Source organism: Bos taurus, chromosome 10 (genome assembly GCF_002263795.3).
Source record: "Bos taurus isolate L1 Dominette 01449 registration number 42190680 breed Hereford chromosome 10, ARS-UCD2.0, whole genome shotgun sequence".
Lineage (NCBI taxonomy): Eukaryota > Metazoa > Chordata > Mammalia > Artiodactyla > Bovidae > Bos > Bos taurus.
In genome coordinates, this window is record NC_037337.1 from 58,476,309 (window position 1) to 58,499,034 (window position 22,726).

At 38.3% G+C, this 22,726-nt stretch overlaps 1 protein-coding gene across 2 annotated transcripts in view; it reads right to left on the reverse strand.

Moving 5' to 3' along the window:
• Window positions 1–22,726, reverse strand: part of TMOD3 (tropomodulin 3) — an 88,713-nt gene that overhangs the window by 20,403 nt on the left and 45,584 nt on the right. For both annotated transcript variants that reach the window (NM_001075987.2, XM_059890495.1), the window contains exon 4: window positions 859–981. In NM_001075987.2, the coding sequence (NP_001069455.2) occupies window positions 859–981 (123 nt within the window). The remainder of the gene's footprint in view (window positions 1–858; window positions 982–22,726) is intronic.

The following is a 22,726-nucleotide window of genomic DNA, read 5'->3' on the forward strand; positions in this document are numbered from 1 at the left end:
CCTTGACTCTTAATATTAATTTACATTTGTACTTCAGCTGAGAGCAGAGTACTAAAAAGTACAGTTGAATTCTCACATTTAAGATTAAAATCACATCCCTTAGGACTAGAAATAAATGTGGTTTTGTTTTTGCTGCCCTTTTGCACAAATGAGGCAGAAGCTACTACTGTACTGGCCCGTTCCATTCTGATGAGTGTACTGTTTACAAGTTCATAGTCCTCAGCCCCCCAGGGAATAAGATACCTGCTCCAGGTGTGGTACCACACCCTGACTGTGCTTCTCTTGTTAATTCTTAGGGTTATTTGGTACTAAGATCTTCCCAGGCATCGTATTTTTCTATCTAGGAAAATGGGTGTGGGTGGAGGTAGCTGGGGGCAGACACTGGTCCAGATAAGAAATGGGTAGTGAAAAAATCACAGGGAGGTTTGGAGTTCCATCTAACTTCAGGAAAGTTAGGAAAGTGGGATGATAGCTCAGGACTACTTTATCTAATTTCCAGTTACCCATTTCTGGGTCTTCTGATAAAACGGGATACCAGTTGACCTTGGAGATAGCTTTTAGCTGAGCACCGGCTGATGAAAGTCTTTAATAAAGACTTTCAAAGATGGCAAGAAGGGGGAAAAAAGACATCCAATAATCAATAAATTCCATTAACATTAAAATTTGATCATTAAGAGAATTTAAAGAAACAAAATCCTTTATGTCAGATTTACAGTGTTAAAAACAAAGCCAAATATACGGTTACATATTCAGGAGCACTTCGCTAGGCAAAGCCAGCATTTGTGTAGTGAATACAGGTATGTGTTGGCATTTTCCCCCTCTATTCTCACTCACAAATTAATTTATTTTAGGAGATACCTGCGAGGTCACACAATTCTGTATCAGAAGCACTTGTCAAAGCTTCTTCTAGTTCTGGATCAAGAGACACTTTTTCTTCTGTAAAAGTCTGTACAGGTTTCTGTTTGGGGATAAATATTTTCCCTGTAAAACAAAGCAGTTTGTTAATTTCACTATTACTGCTAGTAACTCATTACCATTTTGTTCTAACAGAAATTATTAGAAGTATGTACAACTGAAGCTGAAATAAAAATCAAGATTAACATCTAAAACATATGTATGTATGGCTGAGTCCCTTTGCTGTTCACCTGAAGCTATCACAGCATTTTTAATCGGTGACACCCCCCAAAATAAATACAAATTCATTATTAAGAATGCTTAAAAAATAAATAAGGAAAGCAAAAAAAAAAAATTAACATCTACAATAACTCTGTTTCATCTTCAGTGTGTATTTATAAGTTTCCAATGCAATATTCTGGCCATAACAATCAGAACCAAAAAAAAAAAAAAAAAAAAATGAACTGAGAAATTTTCCCATTTGTGAAAGTAAAATAGGTTCTTTTTGGAGTAATAATGAGTTATTCTACAAATATTAAAAAAAAAACTAAATCATAAAAAAAAAATCTATAAACAGAGTAAGGAAATAAAACAATTCACTTTCTTATTCTTAAGCCAAGAACTGCTAGAGTCCCTGGGGGATGGCAGAGGCAATTCAACTTCTAAAAATTTGGACTTCCCTGGTGGGGCAGAGGTTAAGAATCTGCCTGCCAATGCAGGGAACACGTGTTCAGTGTTGGAGAAGATGCCACGTGGCAGACAGCATCTAAGCCTGTACACCACAACTACTGAAGCCCTTGAGCCCTAGAGCCTGGGCTCTGCAACAAGAGAAGCCACGGCAATGAGAAGCCTGTGCACCACAAGAAGAGTCGCCCCACTTGCCCCAACTAGAGAAAGCCCTTGCACAGCAAAGAAGATGCATTGCAGCCAAAAAGAAAATAAATACATTCAAAAACACTTCCAAAACTTTAAGTTCTAATTGAAAAGAGATTTCTGTATGTACTGAGTGGTCATCTGAAACCTTCTGGCACTGTTCTTCTAAGTCTGGACAGTAACAAGGTTACTTAAGAAAACAGTTCTTCTAGAAACCCATAGTTCTTGGTATGTGAAAATTTGATATTTTATTACCATATGTTCAAAGAAAAATTTAAAATGTGAAGTGAATGGAAAATGATAATGATATAACTGCAGCACAAGCTGACCAAACAAGATATATTTACACATAGTGGGACCAAGTTACCAAGACTGCCTCTCATTTACTTCCCGAGAGAGGTAAAAATTGTAACTAAGTGATCTAGGAAGGCCTTCACAGGTGTGTCTTCACAGAAGTTCAATTATTTTCTTTTCTATCAGAAAATTACCAGGAAAGTATGAGGCCATGTGGCCTGGTAAATCTATGCAGTGTTCTATCAAAAGAAATGTTTGTGGGCTTAATAATCAGGGCAGTGAGTAATGTATAATTCTTGTTCAAGGTAAACAGCAATCAGTGTAACTCATAAGGAAACCTCCCACAATGCACACTGCTCCCAGGAATCTGGCCAAAGCTTGTCAGGTATTTTCAGTTCAGTTCAGTTCAGTTCAGTCACTCAGTCATGTTTGACTCTTTGCGACCCCATGAATCGCAGCACGCCAGGCCTCCCTGTCCATCACCAACTCCTGGAGTTCACTCAAACTCATGTCCATAGAGTCAGTGATGCCATCCATACATCTCATGCTCTGTCGCCACCTTCTCCTCCTGCCCCCAATCCCTCCCAGCATCAGAGTCTTTTCCAATGAGGCAACTCTTCGCATGAGGTGGCCAAAGTACTGGAGTTTCAGCTTTAGCATCATTCCTTCCAAAGAAATCCCAGGGCTGATCTCCTTCAGAATGGACTGGTTGGATCTCCTTGCAGTCCAAGGGACTCTCAAGAGTCTTCTCCAACACCACAGTTCAAAAGCATCAATTCTTCGGCATTCAGCTTTCTTCACAGTCCAACTCTCACATCCATACATGACCACTGGAAAAACCATAGCCTTGACTAGACGGACCTTTGTTGGTAAAGTAATGTCTCTGCTTTTGAATATGCTATCTAGGTTGGTCATAACTTTCCTTCCAAGGAGTAAGCGTCTTTTAATTTCATGGCTGCAATCACCATCTGCAGTGATTTTGGAGCCCCAAAAGCCCATCTAAAATATCTTAATTTCTGATATTATATTTCTTATTTTTTAGTATTTCCGTTTATTAAACAAACAAACAAACAAACAAAACCAGTCTTCATGTTTCTGCCGAAATTCCTCATCTGTTGATCCATGTGGTGCACCTTGTCCAGCAGATCTGGTATTTCTGTCATAAAGTTTCTGACTCATAACACCAATATCTGGATCACCTCTGGGTCTTCTATTGATTGTCTTCTTGATTATGGGCCACATGTGTCTTAAGATCTTTGATTTTGTATTGGGCATTTTTGTAGAAAAGTATAGCAGAGACTAAAGGAAATTATATTTGCTCCCAGAAAGGGGCATGGCCCTCAGGTCAAGACTGAAGTTACATGCTTTACAGTAGAGCTGAACTTGGGCTTTTTGTTGCAACTGTAGTTTGATTCATTTCCTCACTTGAGGAAAGATGAGGACTTAATCTTCAGCAAGGCCTGGGATTAGAGCTCTGGTGAGATTTTGAGAGCTCTGAGATGCCTACTTCTTTCAGCCCTGCTCTCGTGTTGTCTGCTCTACACTTTGTGAATGTGGAGGTGAACGGAAAAGGATTTCTCTCAGTTCTCCTGAGCTAAAACCATGCCTCAGGAATTTTCTCTCAGCTTTGCTTCCCTGCCTTGGTTCTTAGAGTAGGATCCCTAACACTAAATGAAGACCTAAAGGGCAGTGTGGTCTCACTCCGTCTTATGCAATGCACTGTCCAATATGGTAGCCACTGGCCATATGTGACTAGGTTTAAGTTAATTAAAATTAAAAATTCAGCTTCTCAGTCACACTAGCTATGTTTGGCTAGTAGCTACCACACTGGTTAGCACAGATCCTGAACACTTCCATCATGGCAGAAAGTTCTAGTGGACAGAACTTTATAACTATAAACTATTTAGCTAGACTATAACTTCACTGGTTTATACTCTATCATGTTAGCCCATACATAGCCATTAGAAGTTTAAAAGTTAGGCTGACTTCTTATTCCTCTGTACGGTGGCTTCTGCTTTTTCTCTACATTTCAGTCAGGAAAGAAGGCAGAGAGAGGGTCACTTCTCTTATGGAAGACTTACCACTTTCTGGAGTCACTAAGATTTGTGTCTTCAAGCTCTCTGGTATTTTTTTTTTTTTTAACTGTGATTATGTAGTTTATATTGTTTGTTTTGGTGAGAATAAGAACTTTCTTGCAACTTCCTACATCTGAATTAGAAGTCTTTTTAGCGAACTATAATGCACTTATATTAATAAGGAAGCTTTCAACTGCATGTAACAGAATACCCAATTCAAAGTGGTTTAAACTGGTGCTTCTCAAGCTTTAACGTGCATGTCATCCATCTGGTGATCTTATTAAAATGCAGACTCATGCAGTAGGTCTGATGCAAGCCCTAAGAATCTATATTTCTAACCAGCCTCCCAGATGACCAATGATCTACAGATCACTCTCAAAGAACCAAGGGTTGGAACAGTAAGTATTTTTATCTCATTTAATAACTCCACAGGGAGGTGGCTGAAGGTTTAGTTCAGTAGCTCAATGTTGACATAAAAAATTCAGACTATATTTTCTCTTTGACTATAACCAGCATGGAGGCATTTGTTCTTAGGCCATTAGTCTCAAGATGATCTTTGTAACACTACATATCACAACCTCATGCAGCAAGGTCATGACAGGAAGGAAGGGAACTTTCTCAACTGCTAACTTTTGCTAAGGAAAACTGTCTGACAGATTCCTCCTCTGGTCTCACTGACCAGCACTGGGGCCATGCTCCCCTGCAAGAGTAGCTAGAAAAGCAACATCTGGCCTTTTCAGTCTATTTCAGAGATGGATTCTGCCAGCAAGGAAGAAAGGATTTGTGAATGGTTGTTCAACAGAAAACTATCACATTTGTCCCAGTACTGAACCAGATGAAGCACTGTGCTCCCTTAATTCCCTGAACATTTCACTATAGCTACACGTACACATTTGGCATGTTTGGCTGTCCTCTGTGAGCTTTTCAGTGTTCTGTTCCATCCCCACATTCTTGCCTTGCTCACAACAGGCAATTCAATTTACTGAATAAATAATCTGGTGATTGCCTCCAGCTCATTTATCTCATTGAAGTCAATGACACCCCACTCCAATACTCTTGCCTGAAAATCCCATGGATGGAGGAGCCTGATAGGCTGCAGTCCATGGGGTCACTGAGAGTCAGACACGACTGAGCGACTTCACCTTCACTTTTCACTTTCATGCACTGGAGAAGGAAATGGCAACCCACTCCAGTGTTCTTGCCTGGAGGATCCCAGGGACGGGAGAGCCTGGTGGGCTGCCGTCTATGGGGTCGCACAGAGTCAGACACGACTGAAGCGACTTAGCAGCAGCAGCAGTAGCAGTAGCAGTGTATATTTCTGGAAAAGGCAATGGCAACCTACTCCAGTGTTCTTGCCTGGAGAATCCCAGGGACGGGAGAGCCTGGTGGGCTGATGTCTATGGGGTCGCACAGAGTCGGACACGACTGAAGTGACTTAGCAGCATAAACTATAACCTAAATACCCTGGTTCAAAGTTACACGGCAGAGTGAGCACAAGAACACGGGTTCCCAAACTCTCAACCCAGTAATTTTTCCAATAAACTGGTGGTTTATCAAACTTAACCCTTTAGCAGTGGACATTTCAACTCAAATCCCTATCTATATGGCAGTAGTGAAGTGAAAGTCACTCAGTCGTGTCCGACTCTTGCGACCCCATGGACTGTAGCCCACAAGGTTCCTCTGTCCATGGGATTCTCCAGGCAAGAATACTGGAGTGGGTTGTCATTCCCTTCTCCAGGGGATCTTCCCGATCCAGGAATCGAACCCATGTCTCCTGCATTGCAGGCAGATTCTTTACTGACTGAGCTAGGAGGGAAGCCCCCATCTATATGGTAGAACATAATTAATCTTCTTAGAATCAAATTTTGGAAGTCTGGTGATTATTAGATAATCTTTTATCATTAGTTCACAGGCAAAGGCAAATCCAAATCATAACATCCTGAAAATTCCATAACACTTTTCACAGTGGCTGATGTAACAAAGTGGCATACAATTCAGATGGTATGCCTTTAATTGCCATGTCAGGATAATTATATTTTCCTGAGCAAAATCTTATGGGGACTTTCAAATGTCTATCACCATGGCTAATGCTGGCTGCACAGTGGATTCACCTGGACAATTTTGATAAATTCTGATGTCCAAATCCCAACACCCTACCCCACCCATTGAGATTCTGATTTAATTGGTCTGATGTGCTGTATGGGACATCTGGATTTTCAAAAGCTCTCTAGGAATTCTAATGCATAGCAGCCAATGTCAAGAACCACTGGATTATAGTATTCACTTGGTAAACAAAACTACATAAACTATCAAATAGCTGCCCACATCTTATTCTAGGGACCAATGGAATCTAAAGTGTTACAAAACTCTAAAATGTTTATTTTTGTAATACTTACCTACAGACCATAAAGGCATTATTCATATCTAATTTTCCCCAAAAAACCTTTGCTAATACTTACAAATACAAAATGAATCTCATCAGAAAAAACAACAAAGCAAAACAAAATTTCCAAGAACTTAGGGAAATTCTGTGACAGCATTTTGCTTAATTTATACAGCTGTGAAGTAATTTGATGCCTCCTCTGATACTCCTCTACATAATTCCTCTGTATGTAGAGATTTTTGCTGTAGCAGTATTTAGTTTATACAGTTTTGTGCTTTTAACAATACAAAAAATAATCACTTCATATTTCTTCATGATTAGTTTAACATGAATACACTGTAAGAATTATACTTTAATGAGTATGTATAAAATCTTATAGAAAACTAAAAGAAAATATTTCTAAAAAAGGATAAAAGAGGCAGAACTTAAGTTTAGTATTATGAATACAAAACCTAAGGGGTCTTCCCCAAATTGATTTACAGACTTAAACAATCCCTTGAACAAATCTCAGCTATTTGCAGAAAGTGACAAGGTGACACTAAAATTCATGTAGAAATCCAAGGAACCCAGAATAGCCAAATAATCTTGAAAAAGGAGAACAAAGCTGAAGGTTTCACACTTCCCAACTGAAAAACTTAATACAGAGTTATTGTAATTAAGATAGTATTTTGATGTACAAGGAAAGACATTTACATCAGTGAAACAGGGTTCAGAACCCAAAAATAAATTAGTATATTTATGGCCAATTGAATTTCTATCAGTACAAGGATATCAAGACAATTCAATTGAGCAAGAGTTGTCTTTTCAACAAATGGTGCTGGGACAATAGCAAAAGAACAAAGTTGGACCCTTATATAATATACCATACAAAAATAATAATTCAAAATGAACTACAGATCTAAATATCAGAGCTAAAACTATAACACTAAAAAAACAAAAACAAAAACATAAGCGTAAATCTCCAAGATCCTGAATTAGGCGATGATTTTTTAGATATAACACAAAAGTACAAGTAACAAAAGAAAAAATACACTGGACTATATAAAATCTAAAACTTTTGTGGGACAATTGACACCACCAAGAATGTGAAAAGACAAGCTCTGGAATGAGAGAAACCGATTTCTAATTACATATGTGATACAAAATCTAGAATATACAAAGAATATTCATCAATAATAAATCAAATATTGACTGACAAAAATCAGCAATAAAAAGACATCAATTTAAAAATAGGCAAAGGATTTGAAGAAACACTTATCTAAAGAAGATATCAGATGTCTAAGAGCACATGAAAAAATGCTCAATACCATTAGTCATTAGGATAATGCAAATCAAAACCACAATGAGTGTTATCACTTCACAGCTACAAAGATGGCTATAATCAAATAGACAAGAGTTGACCAGGATGCAGAGAAATTAGAACCCTAATACTGGTGGTGGGAATGTAAAATGGCACAGCCACTTTAGAAAACAATTTTGCAGTTCTTCAAATTGTTAAAAAAACAGTCACCATATGACCCAGCAATTTCACTAGTAGGTATAAACAGCAACTTGTACACAGGAAAACGGAAAGCAGGTTGTGTGCTCAGTCATGTCTGACTCTGCGACCGCACGGTTTTCTCAGCAAGAATACTGGAGTGGATTGCCATTTCCTCCTCCAGGGAATCTCCCCAACCCAGGGATGGAGCTTGCAGAACTGGCAGGCGGATTCTTTACCACCACGCCACCTGGGAATCACAAATGTTCATAGCAGCATCATTCGTAATAGCTAAAAAGTTGAAACAATCCAAATGTTCATCAACTGATGCACGGATACACAAAGTGTGTGTTTCCATACAACGATATATTATTGATCCATATAAAAAGGAATGAAGCACTGATGTATACTAAAACACAGATGGAACTCCCAACCCAAACATCAGGCTAAGTGAAGGAAATCAGTTGGAAACACATATTGTATGATTCCATTTATTTGAAATGTCCAGAACAGGCAAATTTAGAGAAAAAGTTGATGACTGGTCTCCTAGGGCTGGAGCGTTTCAGTGAGGAGTAGAGACTGGCTGCTCATGGTTTAAGGTTTCTTTCAGGGATAATAAAAACGTTCTAAACTTAAGACTGTGCTGATCATGACACAACTCTGTGAATGTACTAAAAACCATTGAGTTGTACAGTTTACATGGGTAAATTTTATGATATGAGTTGCATCTTAATAAAGATGTTTTTTTAAAAAAACACTAAGGGACTGCAAGGAGATCCAACCAGTCCATCCTAAAGGAGATCAGTCCTGGGTGAACTCCAATAGTTTGGCCACCTGATGCGAAGAACTGACTCACTTGAAAAGACCCTGATGCTGGGAAAGATTGAGGGCAGGAGGAGAAGGGGACAAGAGGATGAGATGGTTGAATGGCATCACCAACTCAATGGACATGGGTTTGGTTGGACTCCAGGAGTTGGTGATGGACAGGGAGGCCTGGCGTGCTGTGGTTCATGGGGTTGCAAAGAGTTGGATACAACTGAGCGACTGAACTGAACTGAACTGAAGGGGCTGATGTATTAAATAAGGGCTTTTTTTTTTTTTGGTCGTTTTGAGTAAATTTATATTTGGCCCCCTAAATTATAAAGATTAAAAAAAAAAAAAAGGTAATTTTATGAGACATATTCAACCAGACAGTGTGTGTGTCAAAATCAGCTGTTTTCTGAGAAATACAGAGTTAACAAACTGCTTGATCAATTCCATATTAACAGAAAATACCTTTGTAAACATGGGTGTTAATTTAGTCTCATAAATGAGATTTAAGTTACAAATCTTAATTACTAAGAGACGCTGATAAATTAATCTCCATTATAACAATTAATGTGATACGTGCCCTCAACATCTTACAGGATGAATGAAATGCTCAGCTTTTATTTGATGTACAATTATGTAGGGGTGTAAAGGGGTGTGTGTGTGTGTTTGCAGCAGGTAGGGAAATGCATAAATTTGATACTACTTTTATCCAAAACCATCTGTTAACAAACTTCATTAGTATACTATTTTATTATGATCATCTTCCTTCTGATGTGTTTTTTCAAATCATGGATTCTCAATCTCATTCTGATAAAATGATTTAACACATATAAAGCAACTGGTATACAGTAAACACAATAGACCCATGTTAATTCTTTATTCTTATTTTCTCTGGAATTTCTTGCATGTGTATGTGAGAGAGATAGAATTTTCCAAAAACAATCCTGGAGTACTGAAAACCATTAAGTCCCAAGTGTCTATATCCATGATTCTTTAATTCAGAAAATGAAGATTGGCTAGGCATGGATATTTTTGAAAATGTTCCCTATATGGTTCTCATTTTTACCTACTCATGTTGATAAAGTGGTAATCTGTATAATTACAGAGATTATACTTATAAGATTAGGATGAGTAATCTGTACTAATTTTACCTTTTCTCTCCTTGAAGTACGGTCAGAAAGCCCTGACTTCTTTTAATATTTGTATTTATTTGAAATAATACAATGTCTAAAAAAATGGCTATTCACTTCTGTTCTTCAGTTACACAGCATTCTATCTGACAACTTTAATTTCCTTATTTAACAAAGCAATGTCTAAAACTGGATTTTAACAAAGCAATGTTAAAAACTGAAATTAGAGTTCTTTACATTGTAGCAAAATATGAAAATAAGGAATGATAAGATCATAAAAAATCTTTCACCACTCCCAAATGCAATAAAACAAAAGCAGGGCTATGACTCTTGGTTGCTAAGAATGTTAAAATAGCTCAGTAATGTTTCTGCAACTACAAAATGACAGCTAAGGAAATAGAAGAAACCAAGATAAAATTTATACAATAGTAGCTGAAATGTAGGCATTTATCCAGACTGTGTTTGTGCCAAGAGGAGAAAAGAAAAAAAAAAGGAATATTTTGCCAAGACCCTTGTTATTGTTCCAAAAATCAGTAAAATATTATGAACCATATTCATTTTATTGCCAGGACCTTTCTTCAAAAGTCCTCATCCCTTCTGCTCTGATACCAAGTTACAACTATCAGAATGTTAAGTATTGTCTTTGTCATGGTCCCATCCTTGCTCAGTATATAGAAAGTACAATAAATAGAAACAGAGGCGTCTCTTACTTATTTCATTTCTATAGAGAAAGGCCCTAGCTAATTTTACTACGTGTAAAGATTTAAGGGAACTCAGCCACTATAATGTCCATAGGGGATTTTGGGACAGCTTTTTGATAGGAAGTGTACAAACCAGAAATCAAACAAACCAAAGGACCAGGGAGGCAGATTCTGGAGAGGAATTTTTGTTTTGACCCAGTAGCACCCATGACACCTGCTCAATATTACAATATGATCATCAATAAATGCCTCGTTTTTTTGTCATTTAAAAACATTTTATTTATTTAGTTTCTGGCTGTACTGGGCCCAGTGCACAGACTTCTCATTGTGGTAGCTTCTCCTGTTGCAGCGTACAGGCTCTAGGGTGTGTGGGATCAGTAGTTGTGGTGCACAGACTTAGCTGCTCCGCAGCATGAGGGATCTTCCTGGACCAGGGATCAAACTCATGTCCCCTGCATTGGCAGGCAGATTTCCAAACACTGGATCACCAGGGAAGTCCCAATAAATGCCTCTTTATTCAACAAATGCTTAGTGAGCTTGAATAGTCTAGATAATGAGCCAGAAAGACAGCATAAGGAAAATAAGAGATTCTTTACTTTGAGGAGCTTATACTCTAGTTGAGGAAATCATGTATCTATAGTATGTGATTCTGGAGTCTTCCGTTTCTGGCCAACATGGAGGAATAGGGTCAGGATTTACCCATGATTGCATGCCAAAAAGGGCAAAACATAAGGAAGAAGTTTTGAAGACACTGATCATCGGGCAAAAAAGAACAGTGATTCCTAAGAGGTGAGAAACACAGTAAGTGCCGTGACTGCCCAGGTTACTGCCTGGAGAAGAGAACCCAGGCTGCAGCACAGGGAATAACCCAGGTAGAGCCCGGGGAACTCTCTGAACCAAGGAGACGCAGCTGAGGTCCAGAAAGATAAGGGCAGTCAGTGTTTATAGGACAAAGCATCAGAGAGGGAAGAGTTACACAGAGAGCACACTCTGGAGATCTACAGAGGGCTGCCTTTTAACATTCAGCAGAGTACGGATCAGCAGATATGAGTGATGAAACTACCTTGGGTCAAGGAAAAAAACCACTGAAAAGATTAGAAATAACAGTGCAGAGGCTCATGCAGGGCTGGGCACAGAATGTTCTCCCACTGACCAGCCTGGAAAAACCTCATAATTCACAGGGCACTGGGTTCAGTTCAGTTGCTCAGTCGTGTCTGACGCTTTGTGACCCTATGGACTGCAGCATGCCAGGCCTCCCTGTCTATCACCAACTCCCGGAGTTTACTCAAACTCATGTCCATTGAGTCAGTGATGGCATCCAACCATCTCATCCTCTGTTGTCCCCTTCTCCTCCTGCCCTCACTCTTTCCCAGCATCAGGGTCTTTTCAAATGAGTCAGTTCTTCACATCAGGTGGCCAAAGTACTGGAGTTTCAGCTTCAGCATGAGTCCTTCCAATGAATATTCAGGACTGATTTCCTTTAGGACAGACTGGTTGGATCCCCGTGCTGTCCAAGGGACTCTCAAGAGTCTTCTCCAATACCACAGTTCAAAAGCATTATTCTTTGGCTCAGTGGGTAGGGAACTCAGAAGGGTCTCCCTTGCCTCTGTAGTGGAGAAACGATGAGCCCTAAACTGAACACAGCTCTAGTCTCACCTAACAAATCTTAAAAAGCAAGACCCCAAAGGATCAAACTGTTTCCAACTAACTTAATCATGTCTCAGAATGAAACTCAAGAACTATTTGTAGGTCAAATATCCTGCAGTCAAAAAGTTAAAATTCATAATGTCTGGCATTCAATAAAAATTACCAGCATGCGAAGTAGAGGAATTCAATCCATAAGGAAGAGGAAAAAAATCAATGTATTAAAACTGACTTGGCAATGACAAATGATAAAATTAGCAGGTAAGGATATTAAAATAGTTACTATACTGCATAGGTTCATATGTTCAAAAGGTTATGTAGAGACATGGAAGATATGAAACAAAAAAAAAAAAGAAGAAAAGGAACAAAAACTGACAGGATAAATAGAAAAGGATATACTATGCTAACACTAATCAAAAGAAAGCAATATTGGTTATATTAATATCAGATAAAGTAGATTTCAGAGCAAGAACATTACCAGGGATAAAGAAGGTCACTTAATAATGACAAAATGGGCAATTCATCAAGAGGATATAACAAGCTTAAATCAATTAAAATGAAAAACCTAATATTACAGCCTCCAGTGCAAGAGGCAGTGCAATTCTGCAGTATGTAGACTATATACAGACACGTTGGAGGGAAAGGCATATCCACAGCAGGTATGTTTATTCAGGGAAAGTTTTCCATAAAACATGAACGATGAACAGTCCATCAGGCTAACTCCTCACTCCAAAGGAGTAGTGAGTGAAATCATTCAAAAGATCCAGTGACCAGTCTGCAAAGGGGATGCCTGCATCTGTGTGACTAATTTCAGTAGCCCAGTCTACTGGGCTGAGAAGACCACTTTCTAGAGGTGTATAAATGACATTTACAACTCACGAAATTTCAGCATAAAAATACTCAGTCTTTATTCTGAAGTTAGTGGAAAACAACTGCCCACTGCCAGTTACATAATCCTGCTGGTTGACTTAGGCAGTTTAAAATTATGATCTTTCTGGTTTAACTAAGGAATCAGATCTGCCTTTTCTCCACAAGGAAATCATGTACTCAGCAAGATGAGAAAAGCATCTTTCAGAAAAGAGTGACTATAGTAAGTTTTATGGAGGGCTAAGGTAACTGTGAATAAAGAATCTGGAAAGTTTATGAGAAACCCTTAGTTTAAGGCAATCGGTTAAATTCACCTTTAGTAAGTTAAACAGAGCAGGGCATAGGAAATTCTTGAGAAGAAAACCCAACAGCATTCCTTTATCTGGAGAGAAAGGGAAACCACCAGAAAGAAGAGATGTCCACCCTAAGGGTCAACTTAGAGTGCAGGCGTGCTCTTCAAGGAGAGGAGGAACCCAAACTGTGGGCGTCAGTGGCTCGAATGGAGGAATTCTTTGATGGTGCACTGGAGTGAGTGTACAAGGTACAGTAGGTTCCAGTCTATGAAATAAGAGAAAATGAGGAGGAAAAAGTCTTAGGCTAGGCTAGATAAGGGGGAAGTGTGATATCAGAAGTGGGGAGGAAGACTCCAAGCAAAGCAAAGTGAAGTGAGAGTCAGTAAGAAATACTGAAAACCGGGTTCAAATATTCCTCTAAGTGTCAAATCCATGGCCAGGCTCTAAGCCTTATCTATCCTGGAGACAGAATATTCAATGTATATAAAAAGAAGATGAGAAATAATCACCAGTCAAAACTCTGCGTTTCCAACATTCTCAAGAGTGAGAAAGAGCTGGATGAATATTCTCCTTTGCCCTTAGTCTATGCCTCAGTTACATCTTCTGTGACATTTCGAGGAGAAAGAGGTAAAAAGCTTCCCAATATTTTAACATGTACCTTCAAGTAAAAGGAGAATTATATTACAATTACGCTGTTTTAATTTTCTTAAATATTTAGTTTCTCAATATCCTGAACATAGTAGGCTCATAAGAAAGATATTTTCATTAATCTTTACCAAGATTACTTGGTACCATGACCATTCCTACCTCGAGCTGGTTAGATTTTAGTCAGTTCAGTCACTCAGTAGTGTCCAATCCCATGGACTGCAGCATGTCAGGCTTCCCTGTCCATCACCAACTCCTGGAGCTTGCTCAAACTCATGTCCATAGAGTCGGTGGTGATACCATCTAACCATCTCATCCTCTGTTACCCCCTTCTCCTCCTGCCTCCAATCTCTCCCAGCATTAGGGTGTTTTCCAATGAGTCAGTTCCTCAATCAGGTGGCCAAACTATTGGAGTTTCAGCATCAGACCTTCCAATGAATATTCAGGACTGATTTCCTTTACGATGGACTGGTTGGATCTCCTTGCTGTCCAAAGGACACTCAAGAGTCTTCTCCAACACCACAGTTCAAAAGCAGCAATTCTTTAGTGCTCAGCTTTCTTTATAGTCCAACTCTTACATCCATACACGACTACTGGAAAAACCATAGCCTTGACTAGATGGACCTTTGTTGGCAAAGTTATGTCTCTGCTTTTCAATATGCTGTCTAGGTTGCTTTTCTTCCAGGGGGCAAGCATCTTTTAATTTCATGGCTGCAGTCACCATCTGCAGTGATTTTGGAGCCCCCCAAAATAAAGGCTGTCACTGTTTCCCCATCTATTTGCCATGAAGTGGTGGGAATAGATGCCATGATCTTAGTTTTCTGAATGTTGAGTTTTAAGCCAACTTTTTGACTCTCCTCTTTCACTTTCATCAAGAGGCTTTTTAGTTCTTCACTTTCTGCCATAAGGGTGGTGTCATCTGCATATCTGAGGTTATTGATATTTTCCCCAGGAATCTTAATTCCAGCTTGTGCCTCATCCGTCTGGCATTTTGCATGATGTACTCTGCATATAAGTTAAATAAGCAGGGTGACAATATACAGCCTCGACATACTCCTTTCCCAATTTGGAATCAGTCCATTGTTCCATGTCTGATTCTAACTGTTGCTTCTTGACCTGCATACAGATTTCTCAGGAGGCGGGTAAGGTGGTTTGGTATTCCCATCTCTTGAAGAATTTTCCACAGTTTGTTGTGATTCACACAGTCAAAGGCTTTGGCATAAGTCAATAAAGCAGAAGTAGATGTTTTTTTGGAACTCTCTTGCTTTTTCTATGTTCCAGCAGATGTTGGCAATTTGATTTCTGGTCCTTTGCCTTTCCTGAATCCAGCTTGAAATCTGGAAATTCTCAGTTCATGTACCGTTGAAGTCTAGCTTGGAGAATTTTGAGCATTACTTTGCTAGCATGTAAGATGAGTGCAATTGTGTGGTAGTTTGAACATTCTTTGGCATTTCCTTTCTTTGGGACTGGAATGAAAACTGACCTTTTCCAGTCCTGTGGCCACTGCTGAGTTTTCCAAATTTGCTGGCATATTGAGTGCAGCACTTTCACAGCATCATCTTTTAGGATTTGAAATAGCTCAACTGGAATTCTATCACCTTCACTAGCTTTGTTTGCAGTGCTGCTTCCTAAGGCCCATTTGACTTCGCTTTCCAGGATCAGCACAAGATGGTTAGATTTAGATGACCTAATAGATGTGTATTGTGGATTCTACTGTAAACAATGTACTTAAAAACAATCTTTAACATATCTTTTGACAGCTATGCCTTATTAGCTGACTAATACCTTCCTCTTGCTGTCAAAAAAACTACAATTATTAAAAGCAGAACATTTATTAGTGTAGGACAAAACATTCCTCAAATGCATTGAAGATATAAGCCTTAAAATTCACCTAATTAGGATTAACTCCTCCTTCTCAGATTTTGACCTATGCTTTTAATTCCATAAAATGTACAATTATTTCACAAATCACAAATTGAAATTACTAATTTATTTCTACATAACAACCCTCAAGTATTCTTACTCTGTAGGTCTTTTCAAGGCATTTTGAGATGATCCAGAAAGACAAATTTGGCATGAGTATATAGTTTTTGGTCATGGTCAAAAAGAAAAATCATGAAATGTCTAATTTTCAATTTTATGGGGATTCCCTTTCGTCACACTAGTTCTGTATAATTTTAGCTCCAGAAAGACAGTGTGCCTTTAAGTGAAAAAGTAACAAGTGTAATTAATCATCATCTAGTCCCAGAATATGAGAAAGTAGTTGGATAACTTTTCCTTTCAGCAGTTTCCAATTTTTTTCTTTAAAAAAGAAGTGAGTCACCTGATTGATCTTTTAAAATAATTTACAATGAAAGGTCCTATGAGATTTTAGAAAGAGCTGGAAGGAGCTCAAGAAACTGAGTGAATTGCTATAACATTCCCTGGCACAGAAAGCTAATTCTGCCAGTGGGGACTGAACTCTTGAGACCAGTCATCTTAGTAAGAAAAATGATTTAGAGACTAATGGCACATTTTATGGATTCTTATCTAGTCTGAGCACAGCAAAAAAGTAATGTTTTTTATTTCTTAATAGGTTTGCAAAATTGTTTTAAGAAGAACCAGGAGAACCTCTTCTGTCTAGGGAGACATCCTTCATCTGAAAGTCTATCTCCTGTGAAATAAGGCATTAAGAAACCTGCGACTCAACCCAGGTGTTCAGGTAACAAGTCACTGGAGAGGCAGCTTAAAAAAACAAACTTCTGAATTTTCAGAGCTAAGGAGGGGATTCACAGTTAGCTTGATTGGAAGGTATGCTAACGCGATGTAGATAATTTATTCTGAATGTGATCAAGATCTTGGGGATGAGACCCAAAGAAAGGAAGGCAGATTAGTGACTATGGATAACCAAGGCCAACTAACTTAAGGATGAGATCCAGAGTGGCTTTAAAAAGCCTAGAGCCATCTTTTAGCTGTATTTCAAAACAGAGCTCTGTAACCAAAGTTCCCCAACTGATGAAGATAAACTTGTCCTTTGTTAGGTCTAAGACACTTGTAACATGATTTTTAAGGCTTGGCTCCATCAAGTGTGGGTGGTAGTGTTTTCTTCCATCAGATAGAGTGTTGAAACTCAAAAGCTTATCTTTGGGTTTCCCTGGACCCATTCCCTGGGTCCAATGGTTAAGAATCCACCTTACAATGCATGGGACACCAGTTCGATTCCTGGTGTGGCAAGATCCCACATACTGTGGAGCAATTAAGCCCATGCACTCAAAACCACTGAGCCCAAGCTCTAGAGCCCATAAGAGACAACTACTGAGCCCACGTGACTCAGAGCTTATGCTCTGCAACAAAAGAAGTCACTGCAATGAGAAGTCCACTCACCTCACCTAGAGAGGAGCCCCCATTTGCTGCAATCAGAGAAAGCCTGCATCAGCAATGAAGATCCACCACAGTCAAAATATAAAATAAATCAATAAATCTTTAAAAACATACACACAGACACTTATGTTTGTGGTTCTGAACCACTCCTCCATGACAGAGAATGGAAATCTCTTATTTGGTAACAACACCTTATGACCCTGTACAATGATTACACTATAAAAGATTTTTAACACTGATTTTTCACTATATTCATGAACAAATTTGATCCTCTCAAAAACTATATGAAGTAGGCAGAGCAGATATGCAGGTTATATGAGTCCATCTACACAAATGTCAAAATAAGCAGAACTAATGACTGTATTAAAAGTTATGACGGTGGTTACCTTTGGGAAGAAGAAAGACAAGTGACTGGGAGGAAGCATGAAGGGACTTTCTGGAGGTGCTGATGTCTTGACCTGGCGGTGATTACATGAGTGTGCTCACTATATAGTTCATTGATTTGTATCCTCCTTATTTGGGCATATTCTGTAACTATGTTACACTTCAATAAAAACTTGATTTTTTAAAATGATGTGGTGCTAATCACTGCATCATAGCTGCCTATAAACAGTACTGAACAGACATATATGGTGAAAGAGGCAGTAAAAATACTGAATGTATTATAAAATGAAAACCACTAATTGTGAATGCAAAATTACTTTTTAATTCAGCCAGTTCCATTTATTTCATACCCATTTACAATGCAAAGTAAAAAATAAGAAAAAAGATTATATAAAAGGAAACAAAAACTATTATAGTTAAGGATATAATATTTTTTTTCTATCATCACCATATTCCCCACCTCTATCATTTCTCCCTTTTGATATTTTCTTATTTTCCACAATTCTCTGCCTTCTTTCCTATCTCCTCTAACCCTCCAAGATCTTTTTCGAGATAACTGGAGATGATAACACAAGAGCATACTGGGGAGCTTCCTGGGTCAGCTGAGGACAAATGCAGCTCTTTCACATCTCTTCTTTTCTCTTCTTGTCCTCAAATTCTATATTTTTCCCACCATATCTTTCTTACATCTCTCCTTTTGTTCTTACATCCGTTCTTCCTCATTAACACCCTGAGTCCATATGAAATGCACATAATTGTAAAAAGCAGTCTTATAAAATTATGTTCCTCTATATAAACAGGACTGAAGCTTTAAATAGTGTTACAAGTATGGCTGTACATATGAAAATATAGCCAGCAGTCTTTTCTTTGACAAATGCAAAGAAATTGATGCTTTTTCTGTCTTTGTGATTTTCCATACTTCAAAACTAGGCATTGGTTTTCAGTGCCTTTTCTGGCCCCCAAACACCTGACGAACATGACATACCCAGCATTACAGCAGTGTGACGGTTAATTTTATACGCCAATTTGGCTGAGCATGGTGCCCAGCTATTTGGTCAAATATTATTCTATTAGTTTCTGTGAAAGCATTTTTTGGATGAGATTAACATTGAAACCAGTAGTCTTTGAGGAAGCAATAATGTGGTGGGTCTTACTATCAGTCGATGGCCTTAACAGAACAAAGGCTGATCTTCGCTGAGAGCAAGAAGGAATTTTGACAGAAGACTGCCTTTGGGCTACAACTGTAACTCTTCCCTGGGTCTCCAGCCTGCCAGCCTATTTGGCAGATTTTAGACTTACTAAGCCTCCATAATCACATGAGCCAATTCCTTATAATAAATCTATTTTCACTGAGGAAACAACCTATTATACAACTGCATCAAAGAATAAAATACTTAGGAACAAACCTGCCTAAGGAGGTAAAAGACCTGTACTCAGAAAACTTTAAGACAATGAGGAAAGATACTGAAGACAACACAAACAGATGGAAAGACATACTATGTTCATGAATTCAAATAATTAATATTGTTAAAATGATCATACTCCCCAAGGCTATCTACAGATTCAATGTAATCCCTATCAAAGTATCAAAGGCATTTTTTCTTTTTTACAGAATTACAACAAATAATTTTAAAATTTATATGGAAACACAAAAGACCCCCTAATAGCTAAAACAATCTTGAGAAATAAAAATGAAGCTGGAGGAATCAGGCTCCCTTGACTTCAGACTATACTACAAAGCCACAGGTATCAAAACAGCATGGTGTTGGCACAAAAAGAGAAACATAGATCAAATGAAAAGAATAGAGAGCCCATAAATAAACCCATGCACTTATGGTCAAATCTTCTATGATAAAAGAGGCAAGAACATGCAACAGAGAAAAGACAGTCTCTTCAATATGTGGTGCTGGGGAAACTAGCCAGTTACTTGTAAAATAATATAATTACAACATTCTCTAACACCATATACAAAAATAAACTCAAAATGGATTAAAGACCTAAATGTCTGACTGGAAACCATAAAAATCCCAGAAGAAAACATACACAGAATACTCTTTAATATAAATCCTAGCAGTCCTTTTTTGGATCTGTCCCCTAAGGCAAAGGAAAAGCAAAAATAAACAAAAGGATGTAATTAAACTTGAAAGCTTTTTGCACAGCAAAGGAAATCACCAACTAGATGAAAAGACAACCTACTGAATGGGAAAAAAAATCTGCAAATGATATGACTGATAAAGAGTTACTACCCAAAATACATAAATAGCTCATAAAACACATCAAAAAAAAAAAAAATTAAAAATGCACAAAAGGCCTAAAGAGACATTTTCCCAAAGAAGACAAACATATGGCCAACAGGCACATGTCAACATCATTAATCATCAGAGAAATGCAAATTAAAATCATAATGAGATATCACACCACACCTGTCAGAATGACTATCATCAAAAAGAATACAAATAACAAAAGTTGGTAAGGATGTAGAGAAAAGGGAACCCTTGGTGAGAATGTAAATTGGGGTAGCCACTGTGGAACAGTATGGAGGTTCCTCAAAAAACTGCAAACAGAACTACCATATGATCCAGCAATTCCACTCCTGGGTATATATCTGAAAAAAATAAAAATGCTAATCCAAAAAGACACATGCACTCAGTATTCACAGCAGCATTATTTATAACACAACAGCCAAGACATGGGAGCAACCTAAGTGTTCATCAGCAAATGAACAGATTAAAGAAGTTGTGGTATGTATGCACAATGGAATACTACTCAGCTATAAAAAAAAAAATGAAATCTTGCCATCTGAAACAAAACAGATAAACTCAGATGGTATTATGCTTAGTGAAGTAAGTCAGACAAAGACAAATACTATATGTTATCACTTACATGTAGAATCTAAAAAACAGAGAATATACTAGTGAATATAACAAAAAAGCAGCAGACTCACAGATACAGAAGACAAACTAGTGGTTACCAGCAGGGGAAGACAGGGGGAGGGGAAAAATAGGGACAGGGTATTAACAGGCATAACTACTATGTGTGGGCTTCCCAGGTGGCTCAGTGGTCAAGCATCTGCCTGCCAGTGCAGGAGACTCAAGAGATGTGGGTTTGATTCCTGGGTCAGGAAGATCCCCTGGAGTAGGAAATGGCAACCCATTCCAGTATTCTTGCCTGAAAAATTTCATAGACAGAGAAGCCTGGTGTGCTACAGTCCATGGGGTTGCAAAGAGGTAGACACAAATGAACACACAGACACACACATTATGTATAAAATAAACAGGCTACAAGGATACATTATACAGCACAGGGAATATAGCTAATATTTTTAATAACCAAATGAAGTATCACCTTTAAAAATGTGAATCACTTTTAATAACCAAATGAAGTATCACCCTTAAAAATGTGAATCACTGTGTTATATACCTGAAACTTCTATTTCATATATCAACTATACCTCAATTTTTACAAAAAGGAATGAATGAACAAATGAATAAATAAATCTGTCTCTACACACAGACACACACACCCTTTTGGTTTTCTTTCTCTGTAGAACACTGACAAATATAAGTATCTAAGTAAGGCACTGATTCTCAACTAGAGATGAGGGGGATATGGGGTTGATAAAAAGAGCAAAGGAGTTGGGGATAATAGGTAATTTTGAAAAGGCCTGATGCAGACTTTGTGAATACTGATTCAAAAGCCATCCACAACCTTTGTCTATTACAGAGATGAAAATGCTAAAATGAATTTTCTCCCTTTGCCTGTAGCTAAGGGGTAACCCTGTGACAGGGCTGTGGCCATATTCTTGAGAATGGCTTCCTTCCTGAATAAAAAGCTAAAGCCTCCCTAGGAGAAAGCACCATGCTCTAACCATTCTCCCTGCCTGGTCTATGAAGGATTCAGATGTCAAAGCAGTGCCTGGAAGAATTGAAGATCAGCTCTACTGCTGCCACCATTCCCCAGTGCTCCATGCACAGTATTCTCAACAGAAAGCAAGCAGAATCTGGCTTCTCGGGCCAACCTGTATTGAAAGCTGAGAAACTTAACCTATTTCATGTTAAATATTATTATATGCTGCTGCTACTGCTGCTAAGTCGCTTCAGTTGTGTCCGACTCTGTGAGACCCCATAGACAGCAGCCCATGAGGCTCCCCCGTCCCTGGGATTCTCCAGGCAAGAACATTGGAGTGGGTTGCCATTTCCTTCTCCAATGCATGAAAGTGAAAAGTGAAAGTGAAGTCGCTGAGTCCTGTCTGACTCTTAGTGACCCCATGGACTGCAGCCTACCAGGCTCCTCCGTCCATGGGATTTTCTAGGCAAAAGTACTGGAGTGGGGTGCCATTGCCTTCTCTGAAATATTATTATATAGAGAGCTTTAAAAAAAATAGCTGTACTCGTTCTCCACTGAGGCCAGCTAAGGTCAAAATCTTTAGTGGGAAGGACCTGTTCTCGAAGAATTTCCCAAAGTAATAATTATGAAGCATTGATAATTAAAATTATAATGGTTATGAATCATTGAATTAATAAAGAAGGCTGTAGGGTCTTAAAAAGAGTCTTTGAAAATATGACCTGAATTTTTTTTAATGGCATTCCACTTTAAACTTAAGAGTTAGGGTTGAGTGGCACTTTGACATCACTGCATTTTGTAATGTAGTATTCCATTTAAAATTTTACCTCAGTTAACTTTTAGTATCTGTTACAGTTGAGAACTAAAGAGTTCCTCAGAGAACTAAAAATCACTATGTAATAAAACCTCACTAACAAATCATTAACAAGGAACTTATGGGCCAAGTTATTGAACGTAAAAGAAATGCCCAAATTACCTAATAATTTTTAAAGTCAACAGTATTATATCTTTGAGGCTATCCATGATGCAGCTTTAAAAATATTTTCTTCAGTT